Below are 27,011 nucleotides of genomic sequence, written 5' to 3'. Positions count from 1 at the left end.
AAAGCTGACGTTCCTCCAATAGTGTGTGTTGAAGCCACAATCATCATTTAGCGATTGTGTCATGTTTGTTAGTTTTGGATGTAATTCTTTGGTTTGCCATGGTGTGGGGCACTGACCAGCCGGGCTATTTAATTTGTCGATGAGCGTAAAAAATGGACAATAAAAACAGATTGCAAAAGGAAAATAGGTACAGCTCTTCCTTGCCACAAGAATACATACACGTAAAAAGAGAGTTCCCCACGTTCAAGAGTCTCGACTTCCCCATTCTGCCGTGAGCCAATAGGGCTGTGATGGAAGTTGTTTTATTCACCACATGCTCTGCTCTAATAAAGATGAGATATTGCGGAGGTATGGGCTGTCTCAGTGCCTTTCTAGTTTCTTGTTTGGGCACCAAAAGAGCACAACTGACCTGTCGTTTGTTCTTCAGGGTTCGGTCCAGATCCTGTTGGCTGGACGTTTTGGCAGCTGACACTCGGTTGGAATGAACCCTCATCTGGAGCTGACGAACTCGCTCCTCTGCTACCAGGGCTTCAGACACAAACCGGGTTAAATGAAAAGGTTCGACACGTGATACATGTGCTTGTTTGCATCTTAACCACGACCTGAATCATGGAACAGCTACCTTGTTCTACACTGCTGCTCTTGGGTGGAAGTTGAGGGAGCTGCCGGACTCTTCGTCCCGAGGAGGACATCACTGAGGAGGTATGAGACGGACCACCTTGGTGGTGACTGGAACAGAGAGAGAAAACATTCCATCTTTTCATAAAAAAAAGAAAAATCAGGATAACAAGGGAGAGTTGTGACCTCGGTCATTTCATTTTCAAAATATGAATCATGTTTCCCAGAACATAAGACTGAAAAGGGTCAACAACCATGTCGCACGTTACATGATCTTGCACCATCGAAACAAAGCTCATTCTTCTGAAGCCAAAATCACATCGCCAGAAATTCCATCCAACTCATGACAAGTGAAAAATAACCACCGATTCATAGTAGAACTCTGCTGTGCAGCACTGACGACAAACACTGACACTTCCACATACAACAGTGCACACACAGACACAGCAGCATGTTGTCACAAAAAGGGAAGCATAAATATGTCTGCGGTGTTGTCTCATTCTTCTAATGGTCCAGAGGAGCAACTACCTGAGGTTGGGTTTACAATGAAGGATTCTAGTGGACTCCCCTTACCAGGAGGCCTCAGCGGGGCCTTCTTCCCTCTGGAGCCCCTGAGGATGGAGGTCGGCTTGATTCTGCCGCACACACGTAAAGACGCAGCCATACAAACCAAAAGCAGCATGCAAAGATGAAAGAACAAAATTAAACTGAAAAGAAACAGAAATGGTGACGGAGTGGTCTCTGGACGGACATGTGCTGAGCTGACAGTACATGTCTTACCTGCCACTGTCAGAGAGCTTCCTGCCAGCAGTCTGACACTCAGGCGCTTCCAGGGTCCGAGGCTGCCTGGAAGACGACGGATGAGTAAAACCAGCCACACATAATGATGGGAACTCAAGATGAATGGATGAATTGAATGATGCATGAGTGAGTCATTTGGATTTTGCTCGCAAATGAAGAACAGTATAAGTTAACTGGAGACAGACGAGTGGTTCCCAGTGTTTCCCCTACAATTGCACAGGCCTGGGGGGCCACCAGGCCAAGGCGACCCCCCTCAAATGCCATCCAGAAATCAAAATATCATTTATGTTTAGGGGCCTCTGTGCAGCACTGCTGCAATGAGAGTTAAGCCGCTTCGTTGCCTAGAAACACTGCGAGTCGTCTTGTTACGCCGCCATTTTTAGCTCGCAGCTAGCTACTTAAGTGATGCCTCGGGTCGCCCTTGAAATACAAAGTCGACCCAAAAGAGAGGCATAAAATGAAGTTCCTCCTTGATCTATTATGGGATCTGATTAGGTTAGAATCCTAAATGCAGCGTCCACAGTGCTGTGAGCTGTGTGTCTCTCTTACTGGGTACAGAACTCTCATCCTCTGATTCTACTTGGCTAATATTAGTCACCTGGTAGTTTCCGAACCATAGACGGAGGAGGTGCAAGGGTGCTCCTTAGGGTGAGTCCCAATGTGATGCTGCCTGTCTGTGCCTCTAAAAAAACACTCCAACTACAAGCAGTATAAAAGTTGCACATGGAGTTAGACGCCCTCAGTAGCCGCTCAGTTCGCCTCATCTGTTCAGGGTTTTTTTGTCTGTGTGTACCACCCGGTCTGAAAAGAATTATCGAGGAAACACTGGGCTTCCGTTTTCCCTTTATGCGCTCAAACAAGCCAAACATGCACAACTCACTCACACAAAGCAAAGTCACGGCGACACACACCAGACCTGCAAGTGAAGTCCCCAGAATCAATACACAACAGAGCAGTCCAGAGAAGCAAAAACAAGAGCCACAACACTGGGACAGGAACACAGCTGAAGCTCCATCTGCCGCAATATCTAGGCTCAAATAACTGAACTTAAAAGCTCCAACCTGGCAACATAAAGACAGAATGGCTGCAGGCTTTTGTGATGTGTCAAAAAAAAAGAGAACCACCCATGTCTTCTTCACTAAGGTTTCGTTGACTAGTCGAGATAAGATGAGTCTTCTTTCAGAGACATTGAAAAGATGAAAACTCTCATCAACCTGCTCTCATCAACATGGTGGCTGGGATTGGCCTGTAGCAGAGAGATGAGAATTCACCCAGGTCACGTCTTGGTAGCCTCCATCGTGCTTCACAAGGTAGCATCAGAGGAGCATCTGAGGCAGGACCAAGTCAGTGCGTGGCTCTCAGACTACATGGCTACACTGACCTCTGGCTGAGATGTTGGTCCAGGAGGTGTCTCCAGACCACATCAGCTCAAGTCAACATGGATAACAAAGCTATTCATTACTTTCAGAAATGAAATTCGTCTTCATCATACGACCTCGGTGGAAGTCATGGACTGTTGACCGAGTCAGTAACTTTAGTAATCACAGAGAAGATAAGGGAAGAAGGGTCTGAGACTCGCTGGTTCCAAGGTCTGACGTGAGCAGTCAGAGCATGGCAGCGGTCGTCTGGAGATGAATGAGTGAAATTGGTGTCCATACGGTTTTGATCACAATTAATGTAAATAAAAACAGCCAACGACACACAACACCCAACTTTCAGAACCACAGCAAAGCAACAACTGGCTATAAATGATAGGTCAAGCTCAAGGACGCAGGGGTTGGGGTCCACAAGTGGGTACCTGTCGTCTTCAGGGGAAGCATGTTGGATAAGAATCCTGGGACTCGCAGGACGTCTCCGGGGCAGGGAATGGTAGAATGACTTTCTATGTGTACACGAGAGAGAGACATGGATTTATGAAGCTGAATTGGTTGGAAATGTTTAATGCAAGACCCTCGACTGCAGAGCTAGTCAAGGGTCTTATGTGGAACTAGTCAAGCCCTGGACAGCTTCCTTGGTCTGCACAAGTTTCAATACCCTCTCAACAAACAGGCAGCAAGTATGCAACAAACTCACTCAACACTTCCACAGTGTTGTAGCCAGTCATCCAGTCCAGACCTCCACATCCACCCAGCACTTCACAACATTAATCGCTGAACCTTCACTGAAGCCAAGCAGGCAAGAACATGTTCCATCACACATGCCGCAGAGCGAGTGAGAACAGCTCAACTTCCAGCTCCACATTCACGCTGACTTGTTGTCTTAATTCCACATCATGTGTAACAAAACTCCTCCTGGAAAACCAGCCGTTCTCTCTCCACAGTGGAGCATCACACGAGGTCAGATGGAAAACTCATCACTTTCATTCCTGAACTTGGCAGCAGCTCAGCAGCCGATAAAATGTGGGTCTATCTGGATGTTCGAGAGCAGTGCGACCACCACCAAGTCATGATGAAAAGTTATTGAAGCCTTGGAATCTTTTGTCCAATCAAGAGTTACAACATGTGTTGCTGAGTCACTTCATAAACTACAGCAGAAGTTGAGCGTTAAAAACAACTTCTTCATCAACAACAGTTGACACTCGATGAAAGCCTATTGTGGAAAATAAAGGATGTGGGCAATGGGCCAGAAGCACTCAACACTTACTCCAACGACACACTGTGAAGAGTAATATGAAGCTCTGGGGTCAAACACGAGGTGCATCGATTTTCTCAACAGGTGGCGTCAGTGCACGGTTTTGAAAGATAAGACATTTCCCTTCCATTCAAGTTCTATTAGCCACTTGTCAACAGGAGATAACATCATCGTTGCACCATCGCACAAACGTGAGAAGAGGAGAGAGAGTGGGGGAGGGTGGGGTTGGGGAGGTGAGTGAAGGGAAGGCTACACCGACTGAAGGGGGAAGCAAAGGAGCTAATGCAGTGCTACAGGAAGGGGGCGGGCACATGGAGTGGTACCTTTCGGAATCTGGTGAAGGGGCATGTTTGTCTGGCGGCAGACAGTTGGTGCTAGCACTTCTAACCCTTCCAAGAGAGGACTGGAGATCACTAGAGGGCAGCACAGCACAACATAGCATCCAGTGGAGGAAGAAGAGAACAGAAGAGAAGACAGAACAGAATGGACAAACAGAAAGATTGTTTTCAATGAGAGTCCTGCTGCAGCTCTTCAGCCTTGAATGGCTGCCGGTAAAAATGCTGTCGTTCACGTCGCTCTGTGGAACAGAAGACTTCTCTGTGCTCCTTACCGAACTCGCGCCTCATCAGTGAACATGAAAATGCTCTGAGTGACGGAGCTGCAGGTTTTCATGACTGTGTGCGACCCCTTGAAAGATGTTTGTATCTTTCGGCATGCGGGCATCGTGGAGCTGGTCGAAAATAAAAACGACAGGAAGAGCATGCACTAAAAAACAACTGCTGACCAAGCAGATTCGAAGACTCTATCAAACTTAAATGAGCATTCTCTAAAGTACAGTGGTACCTCGGTTCCCATTCCTTCTTGCCCTCACAGTGCCCAAACCCCAAAGAAAAAGAGCCCCTAAACATAAATGATATTTTGGAGAGACACACACCGCGCTCAGTGTTGTATAAAGAGATGGAGGAGTGAGTGAAGGAGGGATGGAGGAGGACGACGGTGGCATGGTCCATTTGGTCAATCGAAGCCAATTCATAACTCAAACCGAGGTACCACTGTTCAACAACAATTTGAAGTACATGAGGTGTGTTACACTAGACAGACGTCACACGACACAGCTGGTCTCAGGGTGCTTCAAAATGTTTTAGGTGACGTTTGTTCAGATTCTCCACTAAAAACACCACTTCATTGTCAGTAGTGTGTTTCGTACGACACATTACTGTTTGGTGTTTACGATCACAAATGTGTGTGTGATAAAACAGTTGAATTAAGATTCGAGTTTTGCCATCTTTTAATAAAGCTAATCTATTGGCCTTAGCAGCAACATTAGCATCCTGCTAAAGGTGCCAAGTAACAAAACGTAATAAAACATGATGCAATGTAATACGATGAATAATATATCTACAACAAAAACATCAAACATTTTTATACTAGATTAGTTTTAAATCTATATTAGCATTGCATCTATAATAGCAAAGCATTAATATTCAACATTTTTTCACTAACACTGACCTTTTTCTGGTTGGTTTTCATAAATACTTTTCCCATATTTTGAGACTGAGATTTTAAGATATTCCCAGGTTAGTTAGTGTCCTCCTGCACCAACAACTACTGTACTCCACTCTCCTCGCATAGAAATACCAAACTAATGTTCCCCAAGAGAAACGTCGGCAATCGCAACCTTGACTTTCCTGTTTCTCAAATATGGTGTGTGAGTTGTCCTCGCCACATTCTAAGGCATGTGATGTTCAGTTTTGAAGCAGACTGAGGCCGGGTAACTCACCTGTTCTGCTGAGAGGGGATGCCGTTGAACAACAGCGGCATCCTCGGTGGGAGTGAGTGACGGTGCTTAGACGACCTCCTGAGTTAAGCGAGCATGCAGCGGGCACATGTGGGACGCGGGAGAAGGGAGGATGGAGAGGGGAATAAAGTGCGCACAGACAGAAAGTTGCTGCTTGACAAGTAGCAACTTACCCAGTGATTTTAAACAGCCATGTCACTGCAGAGGTGATTTCTATTCTAAAGAAATCTAATGGATTTCTTTACCATCACTGGCTAAACTCAGAGATACTGAGCATGAGAAGCATGTTAGTGACTGAACAGAGAATGTGTTTCCTGCTAGGCTACATGTTGCAGAACATCCATTGTTACCTCACACTTTGCATAGTCCTTCAGTACTATTCACATATCAAAGGATTCGGCTACTAAATACTGGAATTGTGCAGAAGACAGTTCTATACCGCCCTCTAGTGGATATCAAGAGGAACACCTTCTTTTCTGTTCAGCCGTTAAAACCGAACTACAGTTTTTAAATCCAGGAAAAAGACGTTTATTTATTTCTCTGAAACGTATTTAAGCCTCCTGTTGATTTATGTTGACGTGACATTACACACAAGAGTGACTGTAATCCAGAGACAGGAGGTTCACAAGATGAGATGTTTACCTGGTGTGGAGGCACTCTGCACTTTTGCCGCGCATTGACTGGTGGATCATGATGACCTCACTGTGGTTACCATGGAGATGGATGACACATGAGGAAGACAACGACAGTCAACGACAGAAGAGCCAGGAGAGCAGCAGGACGAGAGAGAGAGAGTTGAACAGAACAGGAGAGTGGCAGCTGACTGTCAACATGACACATTTACACACACACACACACACATATCAACACACACACAAATCCTTCCTGTCTTTGACAAAACCAAACACTTTTAAATAAAGGGTTATAAGCCACACTAGGAGGTTGCCCACCAGGTGAACACATGAGCACACACACCTGTCATCCAGGTACTCCTCTTCCTGGCGACGACCTCTGGAGGAGTCATGAAAGCGAGTCGGAGAGCGAGAACGACGGCTGTGCGGAAGCTCGTCATCCAAACTCCTGACGGCAGCAGGGAAGGAGAACGACAAGGTCAGGAAGTGGGAAAGATTCAGTGAGGGAAGGAGGTAGAGGAGAAACAAGGCAAACAAGTCGGAAAAGGGAGGATAGAGTGAAAGAAGGTAATGGGAGGATGATAGTGGAGAGAAAGAAAGATGGGAAACAGCGGATGAGGAAGTAGGATGGAAGGAGGGAGGAAAAGAGTGGAGAGAAAAAAAGATGGGAAACAGTAGATGAGGAAGTCGGATGGAAGGAGAGAGGAAAAAGAGTGAAGAGAAAAAAGATGGGAAACAGTAGATGAGGAAGTCGGATGGAAGGAGAGAGGAAAAAGAGTGGAGAGAAAAAAAGATGGGAAACAGTAGATGAGAAAGTCGGATGGAAGGAAAGAGGAAAAACAGATAGTGGAGAGAAAAAAGGGGAAATAGTATATGAGAAAGTCGGATGGAAGGAGAGAGGAAAAACAGATAGTGGAGAGAAAAAAAGGGAAATAGTATATGAGAAAGTCGGATGGAAGGAAAGAGGAAAAACAGATAGTGGAGAGAAAAAAAGGGAAATAGTATATGAGAAAGTCGGATGGAAGGAAAGAGGAAAAACAGATAGTGGCGAGAAAGAAAGACAGGAAACAGTCAATGAGGAAGTAGGATGGAAGGACAGAGGAAAAACAGAGTGGAGAGAAAGAAAGACAGGAAACAGTAGATGAGGAAGTAGGATAGAAGGAGAGAGGAAAAACAGAATGATAAATAGAGAGGGAGAAAAAAAGAAGGCAGGAATAACAAGTGACGACACATTGGTTGGAAGACAGGAAGGAAGGGATTAAGGAATGGAAGAAAGAGAGGAAGGAAACGGGAGAGAATGGAATGATAGAGAGGGACATGGAGAGGAAGAAGAAAAGGTCAGTGGTCAGCGGCGGCTGCTGCAGCGGGCTCTTGGCAGTCACAACTCAGCTGGCAGCAGGAACGTTGGGCATCAGTCAGACGTTTCATTAGTAGATGGAATCAGATTGAAAGCGCTTCGAGCGTCCTCCTGTTCGTCCCCGCAGATCTGCTTTCACCTTTTCCTAAATGTCTCGCGCTTAAATTCAAACTCTAAATATAGCAACAGCCGGCGGCTCTGAGAGGGTCGGCTTTAAAACGCTGAGTTTAATGTCAGCGTGAGAACACGGAAATTCAGACTATTCCAGGACAAGATGGTGGGAATCTCCACCGCTGCAGCACATTGGGGGGCTGGTGTCTGGTGCTGGAAACTCTAGTGCACAGTGCAGTACTTGTTCTTATGACTACATATTCTGACATGATATGAAGTTGGATGGCACCATATTAGATTTGTCAGTGCTCATGTGAATCTGGAACCAGACCAGTCGGGGCGTCACACGAGGACACGACAACTCTTCCAAACTGGTTAGTAGGGAGGGGAGTCTGTAGAGAGGAGGAGTCTCCACGTCTCACCTCTGGGCAGGAACGTTGGGCGGTCTCGACCGTAGGCGTCCCTGCTCCTCGCGGTGTGGCGACACTGAGCGCGATCGTATGTGATGGGAAGGTGCCCGCTGCTGTTCCGGGACCTCCAGGGTGGAGGCGGGTTCTCGCTGTCTCTCCCGCCCACGTGAGTCCGCTGCTGGGGGAAAGTGAGCTGAATTAAGTCCTGCTGCTTTGGTCAGTTGAAGGACAAGAAGATTTTAAACACACAATACAGAGAAGAACACAGACATGATTCACGCGAAAAGAAAAGCTAATGTCATGCAGCTGTTTAGCTTTTCCACAGTGGAGTAAAAAAGACAATCTGGGACAAGCTCATTCTGAGGTTGGATCAGGACGGGAGTAAAAATGAGTCAGAAGGTTGGAGACATAGTTAGAGAGGACAGAGAGTGTTGGACCAAGAACGCAGGCGATGACAAACAGACAGAGAACCAATGATTAGTGATGGGCTTGTGAGGCTTTGGGAAACAGTGGCCTCTCTACTTTGGTTTGGAACAACCATTTCCACTGCTAATGGAGCCTCACCAGTCCATAACCATGGATGAATGAGGGAGAGGTGTTGAATGTGAGGATGAGGACGATGGAATTTAGTGCTATGGAGTCGGCAGGTCATTTTTCAATCACATGTATGCATTGCCCTGAAAAGGGGCGCATCAGCGGCCGCCACTCATTGTTGCTAGGAGGTTCGTTGAGTTGCTCAAGGACACTTCTGTAGTCGCAGCGTGAGCCTGGGTTCGAACGAGCATCTTCTCCTTGCTCCCTCCACAATCCGTTTCTTGGATACAGGACCCATAAATAACCCTGCTATAATTCATTACCACTTTTTTTAAACAATAAAAGGGAGGAAATGGTTGGCAGAGCAAACTGCGGGGATAAAAATACAAACAGGCAGTCTGATCAGACTTGAAGGCTTCTCTGCAACCTTGTCAGGCTTTGTTGTGATCCCAAGGTTGTTAGCTTCACTTCCAAGCGTGCAGCAGCTCAAAGCTCACACTTCAGCTGCAAACTGATGGCAAACTTTTCTTTGAAGGACTCACAAGGCTTTCTTTCTCATTTAATTCCCGAGTGGAGCAGTGAGAGAGGGGGACTTTGGAAGGCCTGCTGTCGCCTTGTCCACATGGACACACGACCAGGGGCTTCAGACTGGCGTGGCTACACTACAATGGGCCTATACAGGAGACATAGGTCACACACAACCAGCTTTATTAATCAAGGTTATAATAGTTATGAACTTTTTCATTAGTTTTCGTTTTTATTTAATTTTCAAATTCATTTCATTTTAATGAGTTTTATTTTATTTTATTTTAATTTCAGTTTTTGAAAAATGTTTAGTTTCAGATAAGTTTTATTAGTTTTAGTTCTTTGTTTTTCCTTCAATATGTGGTATTGGAACAAGATTGAAGCTTGGCATAGGTCACAATAATGGTAAAAATGTAAAAGTAAAAAATGCATTAAGTTTGGGGAGATTTTCTCTTTTTCCCAACAACCACCATTGCGCTAGTCAGCGTCGTCAACACAAGTGAGGTCACAGACTCGACAAGCCGCACCTGCCGACAGGTGTTGCAAAACCAGCCGAGCCAAAATAAACAGACTCTAAATCATCCCAAAATGCTTTTATGAAATAAACAAAGGGAAAACGAAGAATTGCACTATCATTTTAGTTCCTTGGGATTAGTTTTGCAAACAGACAATGCAGTTTCAGTTAGTTGTTGTTTTATGAGAAACCTTTATTTTTATTTCAGTTAACGAAAAGATTCCAGTTTTCATTTTTTCGTTAGTTTTCATAAACTATAATAATCATGTTGTTAATGAGTGCGTTCGCACATCATATGCCAATCTACCCTCAAGTTTGGGTGCACACTCTTGTGTGTGCAGGCCATTTATCAATGAGGCCCCAGGGCTCAGGAGGAAGTCAGAAAAGCAAACTGTATTTGTGTTTGTACCTTTGTGAATATTTTTGCTGGCAAACTAACGAAGTGGCACCAAGATATTGGCATCAGACCAATGGGACCACAACAGAAAATGGTCGACGCCTCTTGCAGATTCATATTGCAAATGGTCTAATAAGAAATGGGAGATAGGAACCGTCACCAGTAGCTTAAATTGCTATTTTACCATTGGAATTTCCTCACCACTATCAAATGAACGCATGAACCCTTTTGGTTGAGACCGTAACCATGCAAAGACAGGTCAAACCGCTGTTCAAAACGTGGAGTACGTCGGCGCATATTTACATACAGAACCGTTGCCGGTTTGCATGTCACCGTCTGGACACAGATCTGTCAAAATGAAATGAAGCAAGGTCGTGCAACTCATTTCTGACCTCTGGAGGTGGAAATGATGCCTCGGTCTGAAGGGTCATGCTAACACTTCCACATTCTTCATCCCAACGATTTATTTGTGGCGTGCTGACTGTGCTTCTCTTTTTCTTGTGTTCTGGTTCAAGATCGGTCGAGTTGGAGACACCCAGAATGGAAAGAACGTCCCACCACAAATAAACAGCCTTGGGGGAGCTGAGCAGGTTAGACCAGGAAGCAGACCCCACCCACCTTTAGACACTGAACCCTCATCAAATTCAGCTTCTGTTACACGCTGAGAACCTACACGTAGAAGTATCACACACACAGCCGTACGCACACACATATACATACGCACACACACACACACACGCACAAATGCAGGAAAGAAGATGTTTACTTGGACAGGGGTTCTCCAGAATTCATGTGAGAGTGGATCCACGCTCACTCACTCACCACATAAATATACATGAACGGGGTCATTTACGCTCTTAAAACTTACGCTGTAGCTTTCTGCCTGGCGTGTCTGGGTGTGTGTGTCGTCTGGGCAGGTAGGGGGAGGCCTTGGGCAGTGGGATGGATGAGACATCATGAGTTTGAAGCGGAAACCAGTGAGGTTTGTCGTCCAGCAACGCTGTCTCCAGTTCGATCAGGACCTGAGCAAAAACATCAAAAGGTTGATATCTCAGGAAAAAAAGGATGTCGGTTAAGTAAACTAGTAAAGAAGGCAGCATCTGACTGTAAGCGTGAAGGTCAAGTGCATTTGTAGTTGAGGAAGGTTGCAGATCAGGGTTTTGAAACTGGAGCCACACATGTTCATGTGACTTGGAAGACATGATGAGGCAACAAAACTTTATAGCCAAGTATAAAAAAGACATCCATAGTAAAGCAATTTAAAAATGGGAAAACTCAGATTATTTATTAATATATTATCAGAATATTTATTGTTTTATTACACATATTATTCCATTTGCATGTTTTTTTTACTTATTATCAATATTTGAAGATATTTTAAGTGGTAAATAAATAATCATGGCTAAATATGATATGAAGGAAATTAATTGTAATATTTTTTGTTGTTGTTTTTCTGTATATTTTCATTTAGAGAAGACAAACAGTGAACAGGATTAGAAAATGTTGCAAAACTAAAAGTTATATTTAGAATTATTAAGGAAAAAAAGCAAAATCTATTTGTAGTTTTGAACTCATGAGGGCCACATTGATAAAGGCAAATGGCCACATGAGGCCCGCAGGCAGCACCTTGCCCACCTCTGTTCTAAACGGTCGATCTTAAGAGGCTGTTTCCTCCTCGACTGATGCTAAAGTCCTGCAGAGAACCCTGCTAACACTGAGACGGTGAACTACCTCTCCCATGAAAACGCTGTCCTCCTCTGGAGACCTTGGCTGGTCCCAGACGGTCAGTTCCAGCATGTGGTTGCGAAAATCCCTGCGATGGACGTGAGTGTAGACGAAGGTTTGGTTCCACTTGGGCTCGCAGGTTTTCTTCACTGCTTTTGTCCTGCGTTTGCTCTTATCGCTGCGTGGAGGAAGCACGTGTCATTTCCCATACACATTTCATCCATCAGGCGAGTGCCGGCGCTACCTGCGATCGGGGAGGAAGTACATCTTGACGTAAGGGCTCCGCGGTCTTCCATCGTGCCGAACAGGAAGATCGATTGCCTGCAGCACGTTGACGATCAGCTGGTGACCGGCTTTGTCGTACCACAGCTTCAACTGAGAAGACAAGCCGAAGTAAGGAGCACATTGTGGGCGGCGGTTATTATTGGCACACTCACAGAGAGCTGGCCGGGCATCAGCTGCGAAGCTTCCTGCAGCATCCCGGGACTGGAGGGAGACAGGACATTTAAAGTTGGTCTCTCCATCTTCTGGGATTCAAAGGAACTGGAACCTGCTGGGATGAAAAGCAGAAACATAAATGGAGGCCACACAGCAGATCGATTCCCTGTGAGGAGATACCTACTGGATTCTAACGGAGGGTGGGACGTGTCGGGGATTCTTGGGATGTCACTGGAAGAAGAGAGGAGCAGTTACTCATCAGAATGCCTCATGCTATGCTAGCGTAGCTACTGTGCAGGCACACATGCTTCGTCGCTAGAAGTCCAGGTAGGAAAGTGCTGTCCGGGCTTAAAAACAGAGAGCGGCAGGAAAGCGACTCTTGTGTTTCCATACACACACACCAGGGATTCTAGTCATGATTTCGCATCACTCATACATCTGTACGTCAAAGATGGATCCAGGTTCTTCTGCACAGGATACAAAGGAAACACCAGTCAGTGCCACCTCACAATCGACAGCTCCACTTGGACAAGATATTCATCCAAAGGCTTTGGACTTGGGCTGCACAGCGCATCAGAAATCTAATTAAATTAAATTAATTATTATTAAATAATGATAAAATTTTACAATACTATACTAACTATACTAGTACTACTTCTACTGGTACTATTACAGTGGGGGCCTCAGCTTATTAGCTACGAACGGACGCTAAAAACCCAAAGTGATTTTGACCAGAGAAGATGCAGCTAGAGCTAGAGCGCGACCGCCCGCATAACAAGAGGCTTCATGAAAGCGTCCTTATTGTCAGAGCTCAGTAGGTGGCGCTCTCAGTCTAAAAATGATAACAGGATTAAAAGAAATAGTTGTCCAAATCCAAGGTTTTTAGAGCAGAGAGTGCCATCTAGAGGCCTCTGAAAATGAGGATACTGTTTCCTGAGGACAAAGGTTCAGAGGGTAAAAAAGTCAGTAAAAGTAGTTTATTATAATTGGGTTGAAGTTTGGTTCAGAGTCCTGGTTGAGGATAGTCATTTATTCTGGATGGTTAAGTTAAAGGTGAGAGGCTGGGGAAAGCAAAACATGTCGATTGACCAGTAAAACCAGGGCTCATTGGTTTGGTTCGCATATACAAAAGAAACTCTTGGAACACAGTTTGTTTTTGGGATGGGTTGCAGCCAAACCGTTGTCACTTTGCATTTTCCGAATTCTTCCAGAAGGATAACCTTTTGGCCGTGAGTATTACTCTGCATAAGGTCACGACAGGTTCCAGATTTTTGGCAGGAACAAGGGAAGTGAATGACGTCTCAATGTGCTCATGTAGCTCAGGTGAAACCAGAGACAAAATGATTATATGGGTGTCATCGATCATCTCTGCATCTAATGATAAAACACTGAACTGAGGTTCTAATAGAGTAAAAGTAAACATCGTGAATTTGAATGATCCAGAGTGAAAAATACTCAAGGTCAAAGTGCAGCAAGAAAACTACTGCAACAGCATTCATATACATTTCTGAACGTCCGGCAGCCCAGTCCAGAGACACACTGGAAATATGATTTCGACTGAAGAAGGTGCTGAGCGGTGTTTCATGGATCCCATTTCCGAGAAGAATTAGTGAGAGCATATCCTTGACTGCAACGAGTCCACGACTGAAATGTTTCTTTTGAATTCGTACAGCAAAGCATCAGTTGACTGGCTTAATGAGGTGACACTTTCAAAAACTCTCAGAGGACGAACGGAATGAAATTTGGTTTGACAAAGTCACGTGAGACCAAAACACTGGTGATCAGAGCAGAAGACTGAGAGTTGTGTGGACACTTTGGGCGGCCCAGTGAAGCTATTGACTGAAGCAGCACGTTCACCCGCATGCAGCTGAGTGGAAGTGTCGCCTCCTTGAGCCAGTCGCTACTTCTTTAAAGGCATTCCTGAAATGAATAAAACCCGGAACAGCTTGCAGTATGCATGTGCTTCCGTGGGGCCATTTTGCATCCCTGCACGCTGACTCAGAAGGAAATGATTCACGTTGTTTCCTTAGCTGAAGCCAATTATGACCAATGAGCTCAGTCATCTGTGGGATGCAGAATGATGCATGAAAATAAAGACGGAGAGCGTGAGAGAAGTCCTGATAAAAGGCTCAAATTACTTACTGATATTTTCTATAAACCCTTCGCGAGTGTTTGGAGAGAAATTCATATGTTCAACTTTGTTCCCATGTCAGCGGACGTGAGTTTCACATTTAGCACTTGACAGATTGAAATGTCCAACAGGCAGAATTGTTACTGTTTGGTTATCTTAAGTCAGCTGTTCTTTTAATTTGATAATTAATATATATATTAATATTTCATGGGACTTTAAATGGGATCATTTCATTAAATTATTTTCAAATGGATCCTGCAAAAAATGAAAAATCTATTTCAGCATCTTGGTGCTTTCCTAGAAACCTCCAAATAGGAAAATAAAAAAATAAAAAAAAAAACATGAGCGCAATTCAACAGCAAAAAGATGTAACATAAATTATTATTAAAGACTGACTAATATACAAAATAGTTATGGGTCATGAAAAAGATCACGTAAAAAAAACGTCTTCAGCTTCGCACTTTGACTCAGACCTCATGACAGATGCAGGCAGAGGGCCACATGTGGCCCCCGGACCACACAGTGTACATGTCTGGTTTAAACAATAGAATATATTGTAGCAATATAGCCAACAAAGATTGTTATCAGGCATTGAGTTACTGGTCAGTCTCAGTCATGACACCTCCGTCGTTCGATCCACATTTCCCCATCTTACCCAATAGGCCTGGAGACCACCAGCTCCACTTGAGGCTCGGCTTGAGATTCCAGGATTATATTGTAAACTTCCTTCATGGTTGCCCCTGGCAACAGCTTTCCATTCCACTGCAAAACCTCGTCCCCTGAAAGCAGAGGATTTACATCCCTGTATTCAGCTTGAATTAAGGTAAGGTCACGTTGAGTCAGAACATTGTGAGATGTGTGTGTGAGCATGTGTCACTGCGTGTGTGTAGTTAAAGTCACGGTCAGAGCTAGTTGTGATGAGCAGAAGCTTCAAGTAGAAATGAGGATATATTCCATGCGTGGTTCCTTACCGGCTCTCAAATGCCCCACCACATCAGCCAGACTCCCCTTCTTAACTTTGGTGATGAAGGCACCTAATCTCCCCGACTCGGTCACCCGACCCCCCACCACCTGGACATGAGAATGGAATAACATTCCTTATGCAGCACGTCATATTAGTCTTCAGATCTACTTGACACACTTTTCACAAATGACCTCTCCAGGATTTCTCTGACCTCAACTGACCCTATGAAGGAGCCAGCTGTGCAGCATGGTTCCATTCATCTTTCAGCACCAAACCCAGGTTGGTAGCCTGCTTGGCATGTGAGCAGTTCCCTCTGAGATACCTAGTGTTCTATCATGGATGCTCACGCTCCACCGCCCCATATAAATTGAATTTGTATACAAATGTATAGAATGAAACAAGCAAGTCAGACACAACAGCTGACACTGAAACAACAAGACCACTTCTATCATTCTGTTAGTATCAATTCATTATCACATAAACAGATTCTAAGCACAAAAAAAACACAGTATAAGTGACTGACCTTCAACCCCAGAAGTGCCCCCGCTTCTTTCGGCATGGTGGCACTCCTTTTGCTGAGAGTGATTCGCCCAATAAGATGGTCGCCTTCCTTCGATGGCTGCCAAGTCACAGGGTGCTGAAGAAGCAGAAGCGCGGTGTTCAACGCATGCAGCTTGTGTTAAGAACTTTGGAGAGACATCTTTCGGATTAGACTGAAAAACATTTTTCATCTCAATTAAACAAACAAAAGAGTTAACTCCCAATTATTGGCAAACAAATCACACATTTTGTATCTGTTCTAAATGTAAATTCATATTTCATACATCTAATGTAATCAACACCGGAGGCGCCAATAATGTTTCCTCATGCAAACATTTGTTGACTCCATTCTTTGGAATAACCTCAGAGGCTCTAAAGTGTCTCAACAACATGCTAAAAACTATAACATTATTGGCCACTCTTGTGTTGATAAAACCTTACGAAGTTACATTTTAAATAGATACAAAACGTGTGATTCATTGCCATTATTGCAAGTTAACTCATCTCTATTAAATGAGATTAAAAAACGTCATCTATTGACGGCCCTACTGAAATGTATTTGGAGTAGACAGGGTACTACTAGCAACCCAGGAGCTTGTTTGGGAGAAGGGACATCTTAAGAGCTAACAGCAAGCATGTCACAGAATTAGCATCACAATGGACAAAAAAAAGTAAGACAACCTCAAGATGACAACCTCGTAGAAGGAGGAGACCCCACCAAAAACATCAATCTAAACTGTTCTTGTAGTCAACAACAAAACTTCACGGCAGCTAAAACATAATTGTCAAAATAGACCCCACACAAATGGCAGTTTTCTGTCTCATTTACACTTTAACTCAGAATCAGAATCAGAATGAGAATCAAATTTATTGCCATGGTCAGTGGGGAGCCCACTAACTAGGAAAGTGTTTCGGAATAACGTGCAGTCAAAAAGTAAATAAATAAAAATTAATTAATTAATAAAAATAAAAATAAAAATAAAAATAAAAATAAAAATAAAAATAAAAATAAAAATAAAAATAAAAATAAAAATAAAATGGAATGAGTGCACAGAATCCTTGCAGTGGCAACCAGAACAGCCCAAAGTAAGTCCCTGACTGAACAACTGAGTTGAAGCAAGTCTATTGGTTATGAGTAGGGATGCACCGGTCCACTTGTTTTTTTCCAAAGTTAGTAAGTTAGTTAGTTTCCAAGTACTAGCATACGAGTACTCGCCAATATTGATACCAAGCACTTATGCCATTACAATTACATTGATTTTTTGAGTTTCCATATATGTTGTTATATGAACAACATTCCTCAGTACGTTTTTCTTGTACATAGGTGTCACAAGTTTCCCTGCAGTACAAACACAAATTTAAGAAAATTGTCATGACCTGGCATTCTGCCGTAAAGTGGTATCGGCTTTGTGTGAGTACTCCATACCGGTATCGGTGTCCGCACATGCCTAGTTATGAGGAATACTTCAAGACTGCTGACCAGACTTTAATTTCACCTGAACCAAACTACTTCAGTGTCAATAACTTAAGCCAAAAAAATCAGAGCAGAAGTTGACAAATTTGACAAACAGCCATAACTCCGCTTTGTGTGTCTAATTCATTGTGAAAGCTTGGACTATCCGCTGAAATGATCCATTCATCGTGCTGGTCACACCACCCGAGAGATAAACATTTATCTTCAAACAAAATCGCTCCACCAGTCACGCAGTCATGTGCGCTGTCTTGTTAAATGTTTGAGCAACAGGTGAGCATTGCTAAACACGTGTGAAGAAATGAACGAGAGACTTACGTGCCAGACGGTGGGGTCATGAGGGTAGCACTCCCAGTCGCCTGCAAGAGAGAAAAGACCTTCAGACTTCCTTCACCACCCCTTCACACGCTGTACAGTGTGTAGTGTATACACAGCACATACCAGCCTGCGTCCGCTCAAACGTAGCTCACAGTCATTACAGAACCAATACTAGAGTTTATTGAACATTCTGACTTATTAAAGACAGAAAAGGAGTCTTGAAGTGGCGACACAAAGGATCCCACACTAAGTCAATGCTTGGGACAGATCTGAGAAATACCTCTGTCAGCATGTCTGCGACCATTTTATCAGGATTATAAAGCTTATTTTTAGTCCTTAAAAGCGAAGACTGGCTCTGTCTTTGGAGAAGGAGCTAGCTGTCCGTTCACCACAGTTCTACTCTGCTCTTTGCCACGCCCAGCATCAGCAGTAAAAACCTGAGAAACAAGCACATGTTCACCTCAATGTCTCTGGATAGAAGTGAAGTCTGCAGCTAAAAATCAAGATGAAGCAAAGCGCTCTGCATCTCCCGCAGCCTTCTCCTCTCTGATATTTGAGACCCTAAGTCAAAAACAATTGCATGCACTTGACCCCGTCTGTTTCCTTCACTTTCATCCCAAAAGCCCGGCCTCTTGTATGTTGAACTGCGTGCTGCACCTCAGCGACACTGTTATGACAGAGTAAAACAGAGCCAAGCGTTCCTCGGAGCCAGGAGACTTTGAGGTTAACAGCTTGTGACAAGTTATAGTGCTGTTACGTAATCCTAAAACAAACCCTTCTGATCAGCCACATGCAAGTTCTAGGTTTCCTAATTCAAGCGTGGTTGTCGTTCTGTGCTCTTAGGGAGTTCACATCTTTGTGCAGGAATAAGAGATGGAGGTTAGAAGATTTGCTGTGAATACAGTAAGTCTGTGTCTTTCCTCGCTGATCCTCAGAAGATTTACAACACGGCTGCCAGCAGGAACGTCTCCACGCTGACCTGGTCTCACTCTCGAGCTAAAAAAGGCAGCAGTGTCTCTCTGCTGTGTTTAAACCTGGACTGACAGAACACTCTCTCTCTAAACCTCCACTTGATCACTGTCAGAGCATGGTGGAGCGCTGCCAGCCTGGTGCTGCATGATGCATCCTGGTGCTCCACTGTAAACACGGCTCTTTAGCGAAGAGGACTGGGAGCAGATCACTTCAAATTGATGTCTCATTCAGATGCCGTTTTGAGCTCAGACATGCCGCTGGAGTGCAAGCCCATATGTTTCCAGAACCATCAGGTTCTCTGCTCACTTCGCTCACCTGTACAGATATATGGAGGTTACCATCCCTGACGCGACACATGCTTGTTGTCTTTACGATCATACAAGCAAAGAATGTTGCACAAGCATCACAAGTGCGACGTGAGATTCAAGTTTGTAGACCTCTCCTCTGCTTTCATACAGTCTGGTGACACAAGGCAGAGTGTTGTCCTCCAGACATCAGACCTTGGGGGTTATAGGGCATCACATTTACTGTGCTGTATGCACCAGCATGATGCACCAAGGCACACCATCATGGTGATCTAGCTTTTTTGTCAAGACCATAGCTTCTATGATTTCCTTCAATCTCCATTGTCTTTTATTTCTTACCTATACATTTGGTTGGTCACCTGAGAGCTACCTTCAATGAGCCTAATGTACGACAAAGCAGTGCAGGAAAAAAAAGAGGTCGGACTGTGAGTGCGAAGATAGTCGTAAAGTCAATGGAACCAATTCCTACTGCCTCAATCTAGGAGGCTGTATTCAGGGTCCATCTTGCCAATAATTCCGTCTGTCCATTTGTAAACGGAATAACTCTGTATTCAATATCACTCTGTATTTCAAGAAAACTTTCAGTGTTGGCTGGAAAAGTGCTGGCTTCGAAGGGATTTGATTTTGGGGTAGTTCTGTGGGGTTTGTTTGGATTTACGATGGTCCAGACTCGGCCTACTCCCCTCGAGGTCTTGGTCTTGTCTCAGACTTGGGTATGAAAACAGACCTGGAGTCGACGTGACTTAACACTCAAATAAACTCAGCCCAGTCAGATGAATGTGGAAACACTACCCCGCCATCCCAACATACAACAACATAAAGACACGCTGAGGCTCTGTTGTGCCTCGACGTTTTTATGATGATGATGATTTGGAACAATAAACCGTTAATCACAGCATACTGCTACGTTCAAATCCTGGCCAGAAGGCATCTAATTTAATTAGTGTTATTAGTCCTGCTGTAATAAATGTGGCTGGTGATTACTGTGATCCTGCGTTTGTGAGAGAGCACCAGCGTAAAGACAGGATTTTGTGTATTTATAGTTGCGCCGGACACCGGACTCGGAGCGGCTCTGTGCTGATGTGACGCTGCACAGCTTGGACACGACAAGAGAGAGAACACAGTAGCGTGTTCTTAAGCTGTGGGCCATCACTGGAGATGTAGGGTCACCCGGGGTCGACGCTGCCATCAAATGGGGTCAAATCGCACCATAACAGACTCACCATTAGAGACGCTCTGTATCAACACACACACACACTCCAGGGCGGAGCTGAAACAAAATATAATATGACACGCTGGAGTGTGTGTCATCTAGCTCACACGCTCTTGTGATGCTAGTCAGGAAGGACTAGAGGAGGGACAAACATGCCCACAAGTCAAGATCAGTGGGTTACTGGATGGGATCCCAACGAAATACTATGAAGTGATAATCTAAGTGAGCAGTGAAAGAGGACAGAGGGATTACAAATTCATAATCGCTTCCACAGACAAACACAGGCTGGATCTCTCATGTCAAGAGACAGGCGGGGGAACTCATCCATCCACTGTTCTCATCGGTCGAGTAACAATAAAGCTTCATTACCTGTCGCCATACTGGACCAACAGAAGATGCAGTTCACTTCCAGTTTGTTTGTTTTACAGAGCCAAACCCCTTAAAACAAACACTTTAAGAGTTTGTCTTGACTGTATCAACAGGGTATTTGTCAAATTATTTTTACAGCAATGGACCCAGCCTCTGAGCCAAACTTAAGAAGAAACAAATGACAGTTCACCTGTTGCCCACTTTTGACACAAAAACATCAGTGTGAGAACATACAATCGGCGCTCTTACCTCGCTCACTGACGCTTTCAATCTCCGCATCCTCACAGCTGCTGTACTCGGGCGTAGTTCCTCCTTCCTCCTCGGAGCTGCTGACGCTGGTCTGCCTCTTCCCTCCGGCCCCCAACCCTCGTTTGGACTTGTAGGGTCTCGGCGGAGGAGGCCGCAGAGATTCGGATTGGTCTGAGCTGAGCGAGTCGTTGCGCAGCATGCTGTCAGCCTTCTCTCGTTTGGTCCGTCTTGCAGCAGATCCCTGACCTGGTACAGATCCTGGTCCCGAACCCGGGGGTTCTCGTAGTTCAGGGGGAGGGCCCTGTAGTGAGGGGTTGTGTTCATGCAGCCCCCCAACCCCACCCACGGTCCTCTGTCCAGGCTGAACGCCCTCTGTCAAAACGCCTACACCACCTTGCGCCGGCACAGGCTGACCCCTGCCTCCGGGAGGGACCAGCCCTGCTTGTCGAGGGGGGACACCACTGTGGTCCATGTGATGGTATCCCCCCTCTGGTGTCCGTCTCATCCCAACACCTCCTCCAACAGGATCATGCTCCAATGAGCGTCCTTTACTTAACCGCCGATTGCGCTCCCTGGATACACCCTGGAGGTCTCGATCCACAGAGACTTGAGACTTGAGTCCTCGCCCAGCTCCTCCCCCACGACCATTTCTCCTGTGGAAGTCAAAGGAAGACCATGTTGATATATTCATCCGATGCAACCACAGCTGACAGGACAGGTTGACCCACTCTTGCATGGTTAAGACTAGCTCTTTAGCTAGTCTTAACCAACAACAATAGATCTAAATTACAACAACCATGTCCAGTAAACTCACGTGTCTCTTGGCGGTTCACTTCTTGACCGATTATCGATGCCAGGTATACCAGGCGCACCGAGGCGGCCCGGCTCTTGCGTCGGAGGTGCTTGTGAGCGAGACCGAAGTTTTTTGTCAGCAGAGATTTGGCACACGGACGGTTCGCTGACGGCTGATCCGAGGCCACCGGGTTTCCCAGTGGTACCAGTGAACCACTCGCCTGGCTTGGTGAGGAGCTCCTGTTGCTTTCGGCAGTTATTGCACACCCAGATCACCTGGAAGAGGAGTGAGATGGGTGCCCTCAAATTTAGCGAAGAGTCAACTAGATATTGAGAGGCAGTGCAACACATTTCCTCACATACTTCAGGCTGTCTTTGTTATATGTGCCTTAACCAGCTGCAGGACCTTCACAGTCCTGTTCCACTTCTACCAGCTCCTAACAATGGTATAGAAGAACAGGAGTGCTGTTTGGAGCTAAAGTAATTCAATATAAAAAGCTGCCACCCTCAAGAAAACTAGCAAAGCAAATGTAGGGAGGATGAGGAGGAAGTTACCTTCACTGACAACAAAAAAACCTAAATAATGTCCAGATAATTTATGCAATAATGCCGTGCTGAACGCCTTGAGCAGCTTGAATCCAACTTGAGCTTGAGAAACCCCTGCAGCTAACCACTAGAGGGCCACCAAACTCTGAAGGCTTTGAAACACGTGCAGTTCGTCTGAATGTGGGATCCATAGTTGAGACTGATGAGAGTCACATCCTAGAATAGATAGGATGATTCATCCTGTATGACAGAGCAGAGCACGAAGGCCTTGCGGTGCTAGTCTCGTGTTAACATCTGAGCCAGCTTGAGCATGAGTCGATGACAGGGGAAGTGAGGCTGGCCGTGAAATAAAGAGACAGAGAGGATGGGAGAGAAGAGCGAGGGGAGTCGGTCCCTCTCCCTCCAGCCACCAGGGCTCTCATTACTCCTTAACACTCCCCGATGACTCTTTAAAGGGAGCTAAAATAAAGCACTCTGGCATTGGCCGTGTTGCTCCACCACCAAACACCATCCACCGACAAGGCCCTCTCCGTCACCCCCCACCTCCCTTGCCTCACCCCCTTTTCCTTCCACTACACCCTCCTCCAGATTGCTTTTGATTAAAGCTACAAAAGCCGAGGAGAAAACAGCTTTACACCGACGCAGCTATATTTATCCTGCCAAACACCCCAGCGCCACAAGGGAGAGAGGGAAAACGTGTTCACAAACACACACGCTCGCACATACACACACGCACTCACCACCTCATATGGGACATTCTGTGAAAACCCTCACCAATCTCCCACACCATGAATCTACCGTGTCTTTAAGGGCAGTGGAGGGTCTGGTGAGGGGGATGTGTTTGATGATCAATTCAAGTCAATTCCCGCAAGAGCCTAAAAGATCTGAGGCAGTGACTATTGGGGTTCAGGTTTGGGTGTCAAGGGGGGTGCAACAACACACACTGTCATAGAGAAACACTGGTGCAGTTACTGTTAAATTCACTCTAAGGGGCAGGAGGAAGAGTGAAGAAGAGGGAGAATTTGGGATCAGTGGCCAGAGAAGAAGAGGTGTGATGAAGAGAATGCAGGCAGGATGGAGATGACTGAGTGACGGGGAGGAAAGTTCTACTGGACAGTATCACTGCCATCATGTACGGTTTGGAGCAAACCTGGGCCAAGTGCAGCCTGCCGGCCACATGCCCCCTGTTTTTGTATGGCCCTTGTGAGATATGTGTCAAACTCAGCATGCAGATGTTTCTGTTGCAATATTTAAAGTGTCCAGTTTTTTATTTTTTTATTATTAATTTAGAATATTTTCCGTATTATACAGTTTCAGCTATTGATAACAAATACACTGACAGATACCAAAGACATTAAAGATACACAACAAAGCAATCAAAGCATCAGCATTAAACAAAGTTAAGTCGCAAGCTTTCAAACAACACAAACAGACAAATAAATATTCCTAATGTATAAACACATATCATGACAAAATAATAAATAAATGAAATATACATAGTGAAAAGTAAATAGATAATACATTGATAATATTTTTTTTATCTATTGTATACACACGTATTGTATACATACATAATATGATATCTAGAAAAAGGGATGTAAAAAAAGTTTCTTTCAGCAGCAATAATATTGAATAATGACACAGTGAACACTGGATATAATTCTGTATTTATATAATTTTTTTAACTACTCACGAAGTGCCTGTGTATAATGTGGCCCCATTGGAAATTTACTAGCCCACACCTTGTTTAAATAGTCAGTTATAAGAGTCAGAGATGAGGCTACTGAGCTTGTCAATGGGAGTGACTACAAAGGACATGATGTAAAGTGAGTACATTAGAGGGACATGTTTGGAGGCAAAGTTAGGAAGGCCAGATGGGTTCTGGTCCTCCCCATGGAGAGGAGAGAGGAATGATGTTGGAGATGGAAATACCAGGTAAAAGGAAGGAGAAGAGGAAAACTAAGACACACCCCATAGAGCTGACAGAGCTCTGGCTGTAACAGACACGGATTCTTTAGGTGATTCCAGATTGTCCATTTTAAAGTCGTGATGGGATAAAAAGAGAGGTATAGGTCTAGCCATCGCACAGCGGCAGGCGTGCCGATGGTGGCATCTGTAGCAGGAGCATCGCTAAGGAGTGCAGGAATAGAAGTTCTATTTTTACCATCAGTGCTGTAATGTGAAAAACAAGCGTTTCTATTCATAGACTCGCACTGCTATTGGTAATGGTGACACTGAGCATTCCACAATGAGGTTAGAGTCAGTCATACTAGTTAGAGAAGTGTGTCCTTAATGAAGTGGATGACTGAACGTGATCCACCGCGCGAAGCCGGTAATGTGGGTCTTCTGTCTCATTAAGCAGGAAAAGAGCACAAATACAATTACACGCACTAGATATGACGCCGATCTCAGTACTGGACACACGTGTGCAGATGTTTGACGGATCAAACCTAAACAGAGGGGGCAGGGGAGCGACCACGCACGATCGGGTTTGTGAACAGTGTGAGCTCAACACACGCCGGTGTGGACTGCCAAACATTGTTAAGTCGATCAAACCTGGAATTCTGTGATAAATTACGATCAGCTTTCACACAGGCTTCATTCCCTCTCCCGAGAAGCCTCAGCATCACCTCCGGATCATCATCATCATCATCTCTCCAATGTCCAGGGTCTAACTCAGGCTTTCCTCCCAGGTGAGCACCCACTGAACGCACCTGAGCCACTGAAAATGGCTTCCTTTAGAGGAGCAGTGGCTCCACTCTGAGTCTCTCATGGATGACTGAGCTTCTCTCTCAAAGAGAGACTCAAGACCTCCTGTGTTCTTTGGTCTCTACAAAGCAGTTAACCACAGGTAGCAAAAATCTTTGGAGCTCAGCTCTTTCCTTACTATGAGACTAAAAACAACTGGATCCGGAGTTTCTACTTGAAATGGTGTGACAGTCACTTCTATACTGACATCATAAAAACCACACTGACTTTTGCCGTCTTATCTCTCGATGCTGACGAACTGACAGTAACGGCGGATGGCGATAGATAAGCGGAGGACAGAACGTACTGTCATGTCATTTAACTCCCGCTCACAAGCACTGGAGCTCCAGATCTGATGTAGCTCTTTCTAAACACTTCACACCCTGCAGGAGAAGTTGTCGCAGTGAGAAAAGTTTTGAGGGACCAAATGGTGGCTGTTATTTTTAAACAACACTTAATTAAACTGTAAGCCAAGCACCAGATCACACTGTGGTGGTGGTTAAACAAGGATGTGAGGAGAAACAATAGCGGCACACACACAAGAATAAAAACGGACGCTGCGTCACATGATCACAATGGCTAAGATGTCAGATGAAGAAAAGAGCCAGAGAGAAAGAATAGCATCTTCACAGATGGAAAGTAGGACACCAAACCCCTGTGTGTGTTTGCTTCTCCTCCCGCTGCATCTGCCGACGTGTCAGTGGGTATCTGTGTGTGTTCAGCTTTGAGTTTAGGAAGCAATCTGGGAGTGGATCATGTTCGACAGTGGGGCTTTAGTTCTGCGCTTCACTGTTTCTCCATCACCGTTGGCAAAGCAGGTGGACAAGTTTACCCACAGGAAGCCGAGTGGAGCAGGGGGAGGGGCAGGAACAGGAAGTCAGCGCAGCCAATGACAGGTTGACGTATGGCACCGGCAGCACGCGGAGCGGCAGCCGTAACTGACGGTGTCTATAAATCCTGCGTTAAGGATGAAAGACTGCCACAAAGGAGATTAGTGTCCACAGCAGCTAATGAGGTACTACATCAACCAGAGGCGGCCTGCAGCAAAACACACACACACACACACACGTGTACTGTACACACACGTTGACACAGGCAGCTCGTACACATCTAAGTGGATTTGCAGGCATCGGTGAGTCTGTTTACAGTGGTCTTACATATTCACACATGCACCATCAGCACGTTGTCGAGAGGACAAACACGCTCTTGTTTACAGGGCGCCATTGTGACGCTCACCCACGCCTGGAATTAGTTTGTACAGTCACACAAAGCTGTGTGAACACTGCAGATTCCAAGCTGATTTTCACAAACTATATATCTGAAATTACATCCTGTAAAAGTTCAAATTTATTTCACTGTTTCTCCACCATTTATATTTGCCCGATGCAAAAAGCATCTCACGCATCTTACTTTTCCTTTTCTCTTCCTAACTCAGCGTCTGATTTCCTCTCAGACATTCACTTTCACATCCCATATCTTCTCTATGTATTGTTTCAGATGCAGCTTTCCAGTTCCATATGGCACCGATAAGATCCTCAAGTTATCCCTGTTAAGATTCCATTCCATCTTCATCTGCTTTCCATTTGTAATGTTGGAGTTCACACTGTCAATCTACAGGTTCTTCAGACTTTAAATTTGTTCGCCCATTTTTCTATCTCCAGAATCAGCTCCTTCAGAGTCACCACGTCCTTCTCTATAGCATGCTGTTCATCATAGATTGGCAACATCCAGAGTTGTAATGTAATGTTTTTTTCACATGTCAGAACTTCACTTTGATTCAATTTGACTCTACTACATATCCTCAATAAAATTTTTACATTTATTTTCTTGCATTTGCTTTGACCATCATCGCAACTGTGATTGCAGTTGATGATAGTGACAACTTTAGCAAGGGCCCACACC

At 44.9% G+C, this 27,011-nt stretch overlaps 1 protein-coding gene across 37 annotated transcripts in view; it reads right to left on the bottom strand.

Moving 5' to 3' along the window:
- Positions 1-27,011, bottom strand: part of LOC128765244 (regulating synaptic membrane exocytosis protein 1-like) — a 61,256-nt gene that overhangs the window by 8,156 nt on the left and 26,089 nt on the right. For 3 of the 37 annotated variants that reach the window (XM_053875780.1, XM_053875792.1, XM_053875796.1), the window contains exons 5-27: positions 21,838-22,091; positions 21,024-21,676; positions 17,916-17,956; positions 16,110-16,223; positions 15,594-15,693; positions 15,278-15,401; positions 14,634-14,651; positions 12,676-12,722; positions 12,491-12,606; positions 12,298-12,428; positions 12,060-12,231; positions 11,197-11,350; positions 10,947-10,997; positions 8,371-8,536; positions 6,824-6,928; positions 6,491-6,550; positions 5,831-5,908; positions 4,661-4,780; positions 4,374-4,463; positions 3,218-3,301; positions 1,399-1,464; positions 623-729; positions 410-528 (exon numbers count right to left, since the gene is read on the bottom strand). In XM_053875780.1, the coding sequence (XP_053731755.1) occupies positions 410-528; positions 623-729; positions 1,399-1,464; positions 3,218-3,301; positions 4,374-4,463; positions 4,661-4,780; positions 5,831-5,908; positions 6,491-6,550; positions 6,824-6,928; positions 8,371-8,536; positions 10,947-10,997; positions 11,197-11,350; positions 12,060-12,231; positions 12,298-12,428; positions 12,491-12,606; positions 12,676-12,722; positions 14,634-14,651; positions 15,278-15,401; positions 15,594-15,693; positions 16,110-16,223; positions 17,916-17,956; positions 21,024-21,676; positions 21,838-22,091 (2,970 nt within the window). Of the gene's footprint in view, positions 1-409; positions 529-622; positions 730-1,191; positions 1,254-1,398; positions 1,465-3,217; positions 4,190-4,373; positions 4,464-4,660; positions 4,781-5,830; positions 5,909-6,490; positions 6,551-6,823; positions 6,929-8,370; positions 8,537-10,946; positions 10,998-11,196; positions 11,351-12,059; positions 12,232-12,297; positions 12,429-12,490; positions 12,607-12,675; positions 12,723-14,633; positions 14,652-15,277; positions 15,402-15,593; positions 15,694-16,109; positions 16,224-17,915; positions 17,957-21,023; positions 21,677-21,837; positions 22,092-27,011 lie in introns of those variants that run through there. The other 34 variants (XM_053875781.1, XM_053875782.1, XM_053875789.1 and 31 more) reach the window with 34 other exon arrangements.

Source organism: Synchiropus splendidus, chromosome 9 (assembly GCF_027744825.2).
Source record: "Synchiropus splendidus isolate RoL2022-P1 chromosome 9, RoL_Sspl_1.0, whole genome shotgun sequence".
NCBI lineage: Eukaryota > Metazoa > Chordata > Actinopteri > Syngnathiformes > Callionymidae > Synchiropus > Synchiropus splendidus.
This window is presented reverse-complemented; position numbering and strand designations above follow the sequence as displayed.